Source organism: Anguilla anguilla, chromosome 5, assembly GCF_013347855.1.
Source record: "Anguilla anguilla isolate fAngAng1 chromosome 5, fAngAng1.pri, whole genome shotgun sequence".
NCBI lineage: Eukaryota > Metazoa > Chordata > Actinopteri > Anguilliformes > Anguillidae > Anguilla > Anguilla anguilla.
In genome coordinates this window covers 16,143,145-16,155,614 of record NC_049205.1, presented here as the reverse complement: position 1 = coordinate 16,155,614, position 12,470 = coordinate 16,143,145, and the positions used below count along the sequence as shown (strand labels likewise).

General features: G+C 42.8%; 1 protein-coding gene across 1 annotated transcript in view; it reads right to left on the bottom strand.

The window, feature by feature from the left end:
• Window positions 1-7,491, bottom strand: part of LOC118226724 (mineralocorticoid receptor-like) — a 73,164-nt gene extending 65,673 nt beyond the window's left edge. Inside the window, 3 exon segments of the mRNA XM_035416549.1 lie at window positions 2,880-3,985; window positions 3,987-4,662; window positions 6,724-7,491. Of these exon segments, the coding sequence (XP_035272440.1) occupies window positions 2,880-3,985; window positions 3,987-4,643 (1,763 nt within the window). The 5' untranslated portion in view covers window positions 4,644-4,662; window positions 6,724-7,491.
• Window positions 7,492-12,470: the final 4,979 nt, after the last annotated feature.

Here is a 12,470-nt window from a genome sequence, read left to right as displayed (position 1 = left end):
ACCCAGATACACCCTTGACCACACGCATCCATTCAGAAGGAGAAGGGCGTGTCCCAGATGTAGAAGACCAGGGCCAAAAAAGAATGAGCATTTGAAGTAAATGAGCACCTTTAGAAATAATTTCATTTTATATTCATGGTGTATTCTCAATTTAAACTTTTCCTGCAATAATTTCATCGTCTGCAGACAAATTTATTGCCGCAGTGAAAGGACCATCTGTTGGAAGCATCTGCATTTTCTGCTGAAGTTCTGTAAGTGCACCAAAAATCTATAATAAAACATAGAAGCATGTGACCATACTGAGCTTTCTGATGTCAATCACTTGTCCTCCAACCTGATCTGGCCCATCCCTAAGCTTGATTAAGAGTGATGTGGGGGGAAAAAATCCCATTCTTTACAGACAGGCGGTGTGAAAATCAATCAAACACAAAGAAGTGAAAATCATCAACTAAATGCTTTCATTGTTCCCATAATTGTTCAACTAAATCTACTAATTTGCCAGCAGTGTGGCCCAATTAATTGGCCATGCAGCTAATTGGGCTGCAGTGTGGGGTTGTGTGTTTATAAACAGGAAGCTGCTGGCTTTGAAACACCATTGGAGTAATACTTATGTACTAGTGGCTACAAATAGAAATAGCAACTGATAAAACTTTGGTAAAGGTTTGTTAAATCGGTAAGTGTGTACATGGATAAAGTTTAAAATGTGTGTCTGGTAAATGGATTAAGTGCAAGAGTTTGTGGGGTTTTGTGTACACTAGCATATGAGTATACGGTGAGAGAAAGTGACTTTTGGCCAGAGGTTTGAAAGTTCAACTAGAGGCACAAAATAGTTAACCCAAATTGCTTCAGACAAATGGTTTCTGCCAATCACAGCAAGATCAATTCTTGAAATTAAATGAATGAAGGGGCCTAGTCACAGTGTGGTGAGTGGATGCACTGCCCACAAGCAGCAATCTTGGGTCAGGGTTTAGGATAAGAATTGGCAGGATAATCCTTCATTTTGGAATGAGAGTGGCTGGGGTTGAGTTGGGGGTGGGGGGAGGGAGGGGCAGACATAACCAAAGCCAGCTCAAGCGGGGATCCTATTGCCATTGCCAAGCAACACCAAGAGTGGTTTAGGAAGACTGTAGGGCCGTGTCAACCACAAGGTCATTACCACTGTCCTTGGCCCAGTTCATCTTACGCAACTGAACTAACAATGCTATTGTGGCTGACAGTGTGGGTAATTGTGGAGGTTGTAGTGGTGAGTTGGGGGGAAAAAATCATTAACTGGAAAGCACTGAGTCACATTGGGCTAGAACACTGAAATTGGTTATCCTGGAATAGCACTGCGATGCACAACCCAGAAAAAGATCACTGTGTTTACGGATCTTATGTAAGCTTATGTTAGGGAAACAAAATTCATGGTTTTGTTAGGTTTTCTGCATATTTTGGACTTACAAAAATTAAAGTTTGCTCAACATACGTATAAGTATTAGAAGTATTAGTAATTTCCAGGAGCAGAAAATATATATTTTTTATAACAACTAGGCCATCTAAATGCCCCCTAAAAAAGTATTGCAGCCTGGTCTCTTTTAAACACATTTTTTTAATGGCATGCTGGCCCATTTACAGAAAATAGCAGCTTAATCCAACCATTTGGCAACAAAAGCATGGAACCTACTATTAATAATTAATATATATTGCTTCAAAACTGACGGACCCCTTCATAAAAGATATTTCCATTACACAAGGTTGTTGTCGGGTGTCTTGATGATAATGGGATAAATTGGGTTTTGAGCATACATGTTCCCTTGATAAGAGATAGACTTTGGCTCCTAGTTACACTACGGTGAATGTCAGTGTTTACAGACGATATCAGGGTCACATGTTTCTGTTGTAATGGCACAATCGTCGTTTCTCAGTGTGTGTTCTCTGCATCCCTGTTCAGGCTTGTCAGGTCTTTGCCCCCCCCCCCCCCCACCCGCCCCTCACTGGATTTCTCTTCACTGTTTCCGACAATGCAGGCTTAATGATAGAAGCTTATAAGCACCTTGACTATAAGGCATTTTCATTGAACTGTCACGACGCATATCTATAAATGCTCCAGTCCATAACTCTATAACATGATCTTTAAATAAACAAATGAAACATATTCATGATGGAGGGAGATAACATAATAATTTAATTTAATTAAAATAATTTAAACCAACTTCAGGCAAAATGAATGTAGCCTAAGGTGTAGGCTTGAAAAAATAACATTTAAAAAAATCTAACTTGTGCGGTTTGACACAAAACAAACGGAAATATAACATTTATTTCCGTCAAACTCAAACTCACTCTGTTTCTCGATCAATAATAATAAAGGGCGATGAAAGCCCAGAAGTTGTTATTCGCTTGTCTGTCTCCTGAAAAACACCAATAACAAATTTGGCACTGAATCTGTAATTTTCCTCATAAGAATGGATTTATCACCTTCAGCTTCTAATACACCGCTGACACATGAGCAACTAATAAATCTAAATGATTACAGTTGTTATTTTTTCAAACCCTACAGCAGATATATGTAGGCATGCACGTTTCTAAAACATTAATTCTACTTTTCAGTGGATTCTTTCTGCTCCCCCGAGATGAGTGGCAGCTTGCGGCACTGTAACCCTTCCCATAAAGTGTCCTTAAGTCTTCATTTAGGGAAAAATATCTCCAGTATCTCCGTAATATTATTGATGATGATGATGCTAATAACAAAAAAGTCACTTACAGGGTCAGTCCTCATAATGTCACCTCACAGTACAACTCACAGTACTCAAAATGTTGCCTCTAGTAGTAAGTCCTCGCAGTGTTGCTTCCACACACAAGACATACAATGCCAATGTTCAAATGTAGCACGTGTTTCTTACCTTTCTGTAATGTAGTTCTGACCCGCATAACCTCCTGCTCTGGACGACAGAGGGCCCTGGGACAGGTCCGGGTGAGGCTTCCAGGCCTCCACTTGATGCGTAACGGGAGAAATTAGATTCAACAAGGGGTTCGTCTGGTCCTTCACGTCGTGCCGCGAAAACGACATCATTCCCTGCGCTCCGATCTGGTAATGAAACGAGTGGCCGCTCGAGTTGACGCCGACGATGGCCGACGCCGGCACGCCGCTGTTCTCGTGGTAGTAGCAGCCGTCGTTCAGCTCCTGCTTAATCCCCTTTGGCAGCGCGGCGTTGGGAAACACACCGGGGTCATAGTTACCATTCAGGGAAGAGACGGGAGGTCCCAATATCCCAGAGAGGCTGTACTCATCTATGTTATCCCTCAGGGACAAGTAAGTGGTCTCCGTGGCAGGGAAGAGACTCACAGAGTGCTGTGGCTGGTCGTAGGGAAGATTCAGGCAGGCTCCGCCGTGGTTTGGCTCGCTTTTTATTTGCACGGAGAAGGCCGTGGCGGACGAGCGTCTCTGCTCAGAGGCCAGACACATGCTCCTGCCCTCGGGGTCGGGTTCGTTCTTGATGTACTTCACCGAGCCCGTCTGGTCCAGGCCCACGCTGTACGTCTCCCCGTCCTCGCTCTCCACCTTGGGGAACTCGAAGCCTTTGAACTCCCGGCCCCTCTCGCCGGGGCTGAGGCTGTCGCTCTGGACCAGGCCGAGGCCCAGAGCGCTGTCGGGGCTGCAGACGGGGAACCCCGACGAGCTCGGGGGGCTGGACACCGCCGCCGCGTTGGCGGCACCGGGGCTGGAGCGCAGCGGCGGGTGCGCGTTGCCGCCGTTGCCGTTAGCGCCGTGAGCGGGGCTCAGCGCCGAAGACCGCAGGTTGGCGCTGCAGGAGGGCGGCGACCTCACGCTGCTCATGCTCCGCGGGCTGGAGATGGGCGACCGCAGGACGTTGAGCGGACTCGCCAGCGGGGAGCCGACGCCGCTGGTGTTCGACGGGCTGCACGTGGTGGGGAGCCGGGGCTGAATTCGGGAGAGGACGGGCCCGGGGAGAGCCTGCTGGATGGGGCTGCCCACAGACGTGCGGGGGGGTCCCGAAACAGGAGGGGCTGGCGATGGAGGACACTAGGCTGGTCGGGCTGGAGAGGGAGCTGTGCGAGTTGTGGGGGCTACAGCAGACGGCCGGTGCCAGAGAGCCAGACCCCTGCGCGACTCCCGAGGAACCATCCACCGGATTCTTCAGGAGATTGGGCACCGTGGGACAGGACAGCGGCGGAGGCGTCAATTTAGGACTGCCGGCCGACCCGGGCAGGCCGACCTCCAGGTGCGGCCCGGCGCCGGTGTACAGTTTCTGGGGAGCGCAGTGCCCCTCGTGGGCCCGCTGCTGGCCATAGCCGTAGTCCACATCTCTGACGTCATCCATGTACAGTCCCATGGACTCCGCCACCGTTTTGGAAAGCTCTTTAGAGTCCGGTTCTAATTTGACGGAAGTGCCGGAACGCGGGGGGGCGAGCAGTCGAGCGCGTTTCGCGCAGGGCGGGGGCGCCTCGACCTTGTCTCCATCGTTCTCCTTGAAGCTGTCCGTTACATTGTGCCCGGAGTTGACGTTTAAACCCTCTATTAAAATGTCACAGTTGGTCTGATTCCCGTCCACCCCTGAACAACCGTAATCCCTGTTGGGCGCGTGAGGCCACCTGTGTTCTGTGTCTTTGCCTTCAAAGAAGCTTTGGTATCTCTGTCTTTCCATGACTGGACCATTGATACTCCTGGATGATGGGGGGGGGGGGGGGGGGGGGGAGCAAAGCAAAAGAGCATTTAGAATGTGTTCCTTGAATAATTTATCACTCATTATTGCTGCTGTGACGTCCATACACATCTGAACAAAGCAATGAATTGAAAACGACGTGCATCTGTTTGATTAGCCCTTAAAAGCATCAGAATATGATATATTTCCTAATGTGCTGATAAATATATTTTGTGCATTGTTCATGAGGAGAGATATACATTTGTGATATATCCAGAATATAGGCACAAAGAAAACAAGTTAGGCTAACATCCTTTATATGTTAATGTGTTCTAAAAAAATCTGAATTGGTACATTTATTTTCTTAAATTAATTTGCATTCTGTATAATAGTTATGCTCGGAGTGCAATGGGCACACATACACAAGTCCTCAATTACATATTTGAAACCAATTGTCAAAGGTCTTAATAATATCCAGTGACAATAACTAGGAAGCACAGCCAGGTACTGAGACAGAGCAGAGGTGAGATATGATCTGTCTAACAGGGGGATGGGGCCAGTGGGACAGAAATTTTCACTCATGCCAAGTAACACCACTGAGTGCCACTTTGAAGTTGATTTTGGCAGTGCTATCCAATGCCTTTCCCAATGGATGTGTTTTTGCTATTATAAAAAAACATAACGGCACAAATGCATAAGTTAAGGATTGCATTTCTGGTAATGTGTCTCATTGACTGGTCATTTTATTTGCTTATCTTTAACATTGAAAACTATTTTATATTGTGGAAAATTCAACATAATGTGCTACTAGTTTCATTATATTAGATAACCCTTCGTCCCACCCAATTCTCCCCAGGGAAGTATTTATTTATTGATTTATTGATTTATTTATTTATTATAGGTGCTGCTTTAAAATTACATCACGTGGCTCTGTGGAGTTCTCTTCTAAGTTACACCCACCTCTTCTTTCCAGTCATTGGACAAAATGAGAGGCGCTGCGTGAAAACTTCCATCATGCTACCTACCGATTGGTTCGACTGGTTCGACTACTGTCTTTCGCGCATTTATTGGTACTGCAGTCAAAACATTGCTGGTACGTCGCCTAAAATTATAAGATCTATAAGGCTACAGAGAATAAGGGAAAGTGGGGGGAAATGCTTAGATGAAAGCAGTATGCCGATTTCTGTTCTCCGTAGGAAGTACTTCAAAGGAAAATGACATGTTAATTTTAACAACTCAGCAGATTTCGTCAAATATAAATTTGCACCCATACTTTGCAAGGACATGGTCAACACGAAATAGACAAATATACTTTATTATGCGATTTTTTGATGTATCTTTTTATTATTGATCACTGCAAGTGCTAGAAATAGTTTAAACGCAGAATTGCAAGCTTGCGTATATTACCAGCCTACACGGTACTGATATTAGTGACCACACCAGAACCGCGAATTAATGTAGACTAAGTCCTTGTAATAAGTAGGATATAAACAAAATCCTTAAGTTTCTGCAGACTTTTTTACGGTTCCGTTTAAAACTTTCTAATGAGAGGTTGACAGAAACTATGAAATGGGGTGACAGGGGTTAAGGTTGCTTCTCCAACTAAGGTAGGTTACTATTCATAATTTGATAAATATTAACTAACTAGGCTATAAAATATATCGTTATATTAGTCAAGTCAGATTTTATTAGGTAAATAAACCGGGGTTAGAGGAAATACATGTAGGCTTGTTTACACGGTGAAAGTTATTAATAGTTTGAGCATCCTTTTCAAAACTTAATGAAACATTAATTTTTGTTGCTATTCGTATTGAGGAGATTATATAGCACGCTGAACTTTATTAAACTGAAGTTATTATTGAAATTATTCAGTAGGCTAGCCTATATGGTTTTATAGACCGTACTATATCAGTTGTGGTTTCATAGGATATCTGAACCGTGCGTTTTACGAGGTCTCGGGAAATTCAAAGTGAATATTTTTACTTTGACTAAATCTTTTGAACTTGAAAAAAACAAACAAATATTCTATAAAGTGTAACTGATTTTAGTCGACTACATATAACCGAACAGTGTGAGTCCTTACCTGAATTACGACATCCAATTTAGTCAGGTGACAGTGTTGCTGGGCAGCAATAATCCAGAAATGAAAAGAATAGACGATAATAAACAGAAAAAGATTTTTTCCTTACAATATTCCCAGTGTGCTGACAACCATTTACTCCTGCCATACATCCACTAGTTCCAGTTCTGACAGCTTAAAGCGCAAAAGTGTATGGCTGCATTTCTCAGTCGTAATCCTGTACAGCACAGTGGCGTTTTAGTCGATTGACACCGACGACTCAACAGTATGGTCTAGTTTTTGTTTTTTGTTTTTTTTACATTCACTTCATATTACGGCTGATTTCCGATTATGTTGCTTCCCGACAGAAGACTGGTAATAACAGCGAAGCAGTCAGACAGACTTGCAGTGAGACGTCATTCCGTGCACATGGATCCTCCTACTGCAACGAGTGCATTACAAACTCAAGGGATGGGAGGGCGCGGGTTGGGAGGGGGTAGACTCTACGGCTGCTGCACAGAGGTTCGCTACTGCAAACCTTTGGAAGTAGGACAGGGCATTCTAATTAAGCAGGTGTTCCGTTCAAGCTAAATAAACGGAGGAAAGAAGATGGTAAAAAGAATTAAACTTGTAGAGAATGCCATTTTGTTGCAATGTACCATGGCCGATTAGGTTTTGTAGCTGTAAAGATTAAACTGTTAGCTATGTGATAAAATGCACACATAGATCAATGTCAGACCACGTGTGAAGGTATATGCTTGTATTATTTATCACCGTGGAACTGAAAATAATATCTTTCTAATTATCATTCCAGCGACATATTCTGATACTGCAATGCAGTTTGAGTTACCATCAGGTTGAATGTATCTTCCATTTTAATTAATCGTAAGTTTGCTTATGTGGTCTTACTTTTCGGGAGTGCTGACTTGCATTGTAATATGCCCTCTGTGTGATGTGGTATGGTGTGGTAGGCTATAACGCGCGTCTTCACATCAATGCTTATGTCATAGCCTACTAATTGTGCCACATTTATAGGGTATATGAAGATTTCTGTTGTTTTAAGCTAATTAATCTGAAAACAGCAATGAAACAGTAGGCTACTCCTGTAAATCTATAGAATTATAAAACATACAAATGAATAAGGACATATAAGTTACGGATGGCAAATTGCACATTTCATTTAAAGACGACGTTGAATGTATAAACAAAATGTCTGGAAATGTCCTACCACAATCCACTACAGTAATTCATAATCATTGCCATGTATTTTTGAAGTTTATAACGAACTCCCAGTCACATACTTAACACAAAAACCGAAGTCGTATTCATGTCGCATCATATTCAGAAACATTGTTCGATATGCCTGCATTTCCGGATCTAGCACGTTTCTCACATGGTCTTGTTAGAAAAATTTCCGTTTGCATAGCATTGAACATTTGCAATGTCTACAACTGGCAGTCGAGGGACGGTGAAATATCGTCCCACCAGGTGGTGCTATATTGCTGAAACTGCGGTGTATTGTAAGGGCTGAGAGGCTGATTTATGTTGCAGGGTGACACCGTAACGTAATGTCACTACAATTCTTGTTTTCATAAGTCTCAGTAATGTCCTGCTCAGAGATATTACACAGTACTGCGCTGTCTTTGGAAAGAAAATGTGTTTGGTTACAGTCTTTTCTCTAGATACTGCTTGAGAAATAGAAAGCAATTTATGTCCTGAGTGTTTTCTGTGGCCAGTTCCAAATATCATAGAAAATGGTTATTCATTCTGCCTGAATTGTCCTTTACCCTAGACACACACATTTAAGGTTATTTTGCTTTGTTTCCAAAAATGTGGATTTGTAAGTTTCAGAGATAAAACCGTTTGGATACAGAAGTAAGTGATTCTCGCGTAAAGGCTGTAGTCAAGGTTAATGAAAGCTTAATTAAAATGAATTTTAAAAAATCTAAATGGGAGTTCACATTTCTGCTGCAATGAAGAATCCATGAAACTTTAACATTAGTCAAAACTCCTTTGATTCCATTGCCTTTTTTTATTCATCATAGATAAAAAAATAAAAAAAACAACTGTCTTCTAATGTGTATGGCATGATATGCATGCAGTGAATAGATACCCTATGTGTCTGTGTGGCTGCTGGGCACAGAGGAAGCCTGCTTCAGAATGTTTTATTTCACTTTATTCAAATGAAATATCTGGCAGTGACAGGCAACAGTAGCTTAAAGGAAAATAGACAGGCAAGACAGCAGGCTGGTTCGCTGCCTGATTTCCATGGGTAAATTTATCCTCCCGTATTACCTATATGCAAAAGACAATGTATAATGAATACTGTACGTGTTCTGTCTGCCTATAGCCATGTGCTTTGAATGTCCTATTTCTCCCTCAGAATGATTTAAATGCAACAATTCAAGAGGGTTAAAGTCCTTGTTAGCCTTGCTGTCTCTCTCTCCGCCCACTCACTGTCTGTTTCGATGCCGCAGCGGCGTGATTCACTCAATGCTGTTTCCTGTTCATTTGTAAGTAATCACACTCTTTAGGTGTAAAACAAATTGTTTTTTTTTCCAATTCCCATTAGGACCCATTCGGTATTGCAGAAGCTGAATATAACTTTAGCATAGAGAAGAGCGGGTGGCTGGGTGGAGGTGGGGGCAGGTAAAAAAGATCTCCCAGACCTTCAGCCCACCCCCCCCCCCCCCACAACCCCCCCAAACGCTGCTTAAAAGAGCATGAAATTCTCTCCTGAGGAGATGGTAACGGCAGCTCTGAGCTTCTGTTAGGCAGTTATCTCTCATATATCTGACAGGCAAAATCCCTGCTCATCCCTTTGAACAGGGCTCTGAGGCCTTTTTAACTGTAATTACTGGGATGGGAATGTGTTATTTTCAACACGGCCCTTAATGTAATGTTAAAATACAATTCTTGAGAACACAGCAGCTTTGTGTTCGTTCTAAGTTATTCCAACGGGCGGATTTTGTTGTGCTTTCCTGAGGGAATTAAATGTATTTGTGAAGGTATCAGAACATGTTCTCAGCCATGAGGCAGGTGCCAGAAGGTTGGCAGGTTTAGTCAAACAGCGGTAGATGCACCTGTTCTCCAGTCGGTGCTAGCTCTGCTGTAGCACAGTGTGGTTTGTAGACTATGAAATGGTCACTGGTTCACAAGCAAGTGCATCAGAAGTGCTAACACGTCAGCAATTGCACTCATTTTATGGGTGCAATGGTGACTACAGAAGCGCAACTGGCTATTCCAAATTGCAGTGTCCTTATCCAAATGGTGTCCTTATCCAGATATATGATAAATGTACTCTAAGATACATAGACACATTAGTCATTTCAGCACTTTGGACAGCTCTACATGCAGTTGAACAAGAGCATCAGAATATATATGTATGTATGTGTATATATATATATATGTATATATATAGATAGTTTTGTTTGGCTCTGTCTTATAACACCATGTATGCACACACAGTTTATAATCATCAGAAAAAAATGAGCATTTTTTAAAGGTAAAATCTTTTCCTTTTTATCCAGATAACAAGCACTTCCTGGTAAAATATTATAATTTTCAAGGAATCTTCAATAATTCTGCATAAATAATTGTTGCATAAATTAATGTTAAAAGCAAAATCAAAGTTAAAAATCTTTGGCGATAAAGACTCATAAAAACACTTACAGGTGATCTGAATTAATTATTTAAATCCACTTATATAACCATGCCTTCAATTTCAGGATACTGAAGAAGAAAAAAGTTTCCCAATAAAAAATAAGTAAAGGAAAGTTTTTCATTGTGAAATTCCTACTTTTAATGAACAGCTTTTTCTAAACTAGACATCATTATGAACCCAACCCTGAGGTTTCATTTCCACATCACAATCCATACTGTAGGTAAGTTTCAATAATGTAAAACTGCTTTATATATATATTTGATGACTTTACAGTATGGCTTTTCATGTGTATATTGTTTATTTCTCATCCTTGGAACAAAGGAGGTTGCCTGTGCAAAAGATCAGAGGACTGACAGCTCCTTACCCTGCTGCATGTCCTCAGCTTTATCTGTTTCTCTGTGACTTTGCTTTCTTCGTATGGGTAAAGGCAGAGGCTGCCCCTGTTGATTTCCACCCTTTCTGTCCATGGTTCTACTCTGTCAGTCTAACACACCAGATTGCTAACGACAATGCAGTATGGTCACGCATGTTGCCGCTCATATGTGATGCAGCACGGTTTTCAAAGAATTTCCCATTTACTTATATGGTCAAAATGTCAAAGTCAAAATGGGACTGGACATGACTGTACCAGGAAGTCATCGGTTCTGATTCAGGGCGGTTGGGCTGCTTTTGCATTGTTGAATACCCACCATCTTTATTAATGTACAGTGTGGGAACTGTAGTGTGCTGATCTGTACAGGGCAAGATAGACAAAATAACATTAAAGAATGTACATATGGCATTCTCTTGGAGACACAGTAGTGACCGGTTTCTCCTTTCTGGCATTGGCGCGTGTCCATTGGGTCGTTTTTATCTACAGTATGTTACGGCAGTGGGTTCCGCCTCCTCACTCGAAACCGAGCCAATTTCCTGCCCTGACAGCGTGCAATCGTGACCTCTCCTGCTCCCGGACGCTCGGCCCAGAGATCCTGTAAAACTCTCATTTCCTGCTCGGATCGTGGCCCGCGGAGCTCGGTGGCGGTCTTTACGTATCTTTCCCTTGGCTGCCCACCGGAGATTCTGACCGGAGAGATTCATCCCAAAAGCTTGCCAGAGGGAAGCCGAAAGAAGAACGACCAAGAGTTGACAGTTCAACATCAAAAGTGCCATTCCTAAAAGTGCCATTCCTCCTATTAAACAATGGTGCCCGCATCAGTTCCTAGAGCATGGATTCCTTCCGCATTGGCAAGTAACCTCAAAATAAGGTGCAGAGTAACACATTACGGCTTCATTCAGACAGCAGCCAAAAATGGCCCAAATTATTTATTTTTTCCGATGTGACACAATTTGATGTTTTAAGAGCAGCGTGAACAGCTGAAACCCACACGGAACTCACATATTTTCAGTTCTGATTTGTGCTAGGTTTCTATGTGGAAATAAATTGATGTGTAACCCCGCAGCCTGCATGCAACTCTTCTGTGGATGCTTAAATTGAAATTGTTCCCTGCTCAGGTGCATTTAGTGCACCAGTGTACGCCGAGTGGGTGGGGCATGCCCTCCATCAAAGACAGGATCAACTGGAGGAACACCGGCAAAATGATTTATACATCACACGACAGGTTAATGCTCTCGTAATTCTGCATTGGCAGTACTTTTGGGTCGCTTTCAAAAAATGAGTAAGGACAGTCAGTCTAAAAGATCGGACCAAAATCGGGATTCAGCATCAAGGTCTGCAGCCTGAACGTAGCCTGAGATGAATCACGTTGGACATAAAACATCGGCGAATGCATATTCATAAGGGACACGGTGTGTAAAATGTAGCCGGAATATTAATCTGCGCATTATCGCGCTCCCCTTAATTAAAGAATTATGTGACGTTGGGTGAAATGGTATCTAATCGTTTTTCACTGAACCCAGCAGTATATTTTCCAGCACACATGGTGCAGAGGGAAGTGTGAACGCTCAGGAACCTCTCTTAGCTCTACGTTTAGCGACAGCGCCGTGTGTTTACCGTTTCTGCCCTGTTGCGTGGAGCTGTGTTGCATCAGCACCACAGGAAAATATTTTCTTGTTCGTTTGCCACGTCGGAGCAACTTGTCTCGTACGGAAGCAGGAAACCATGCTTCTC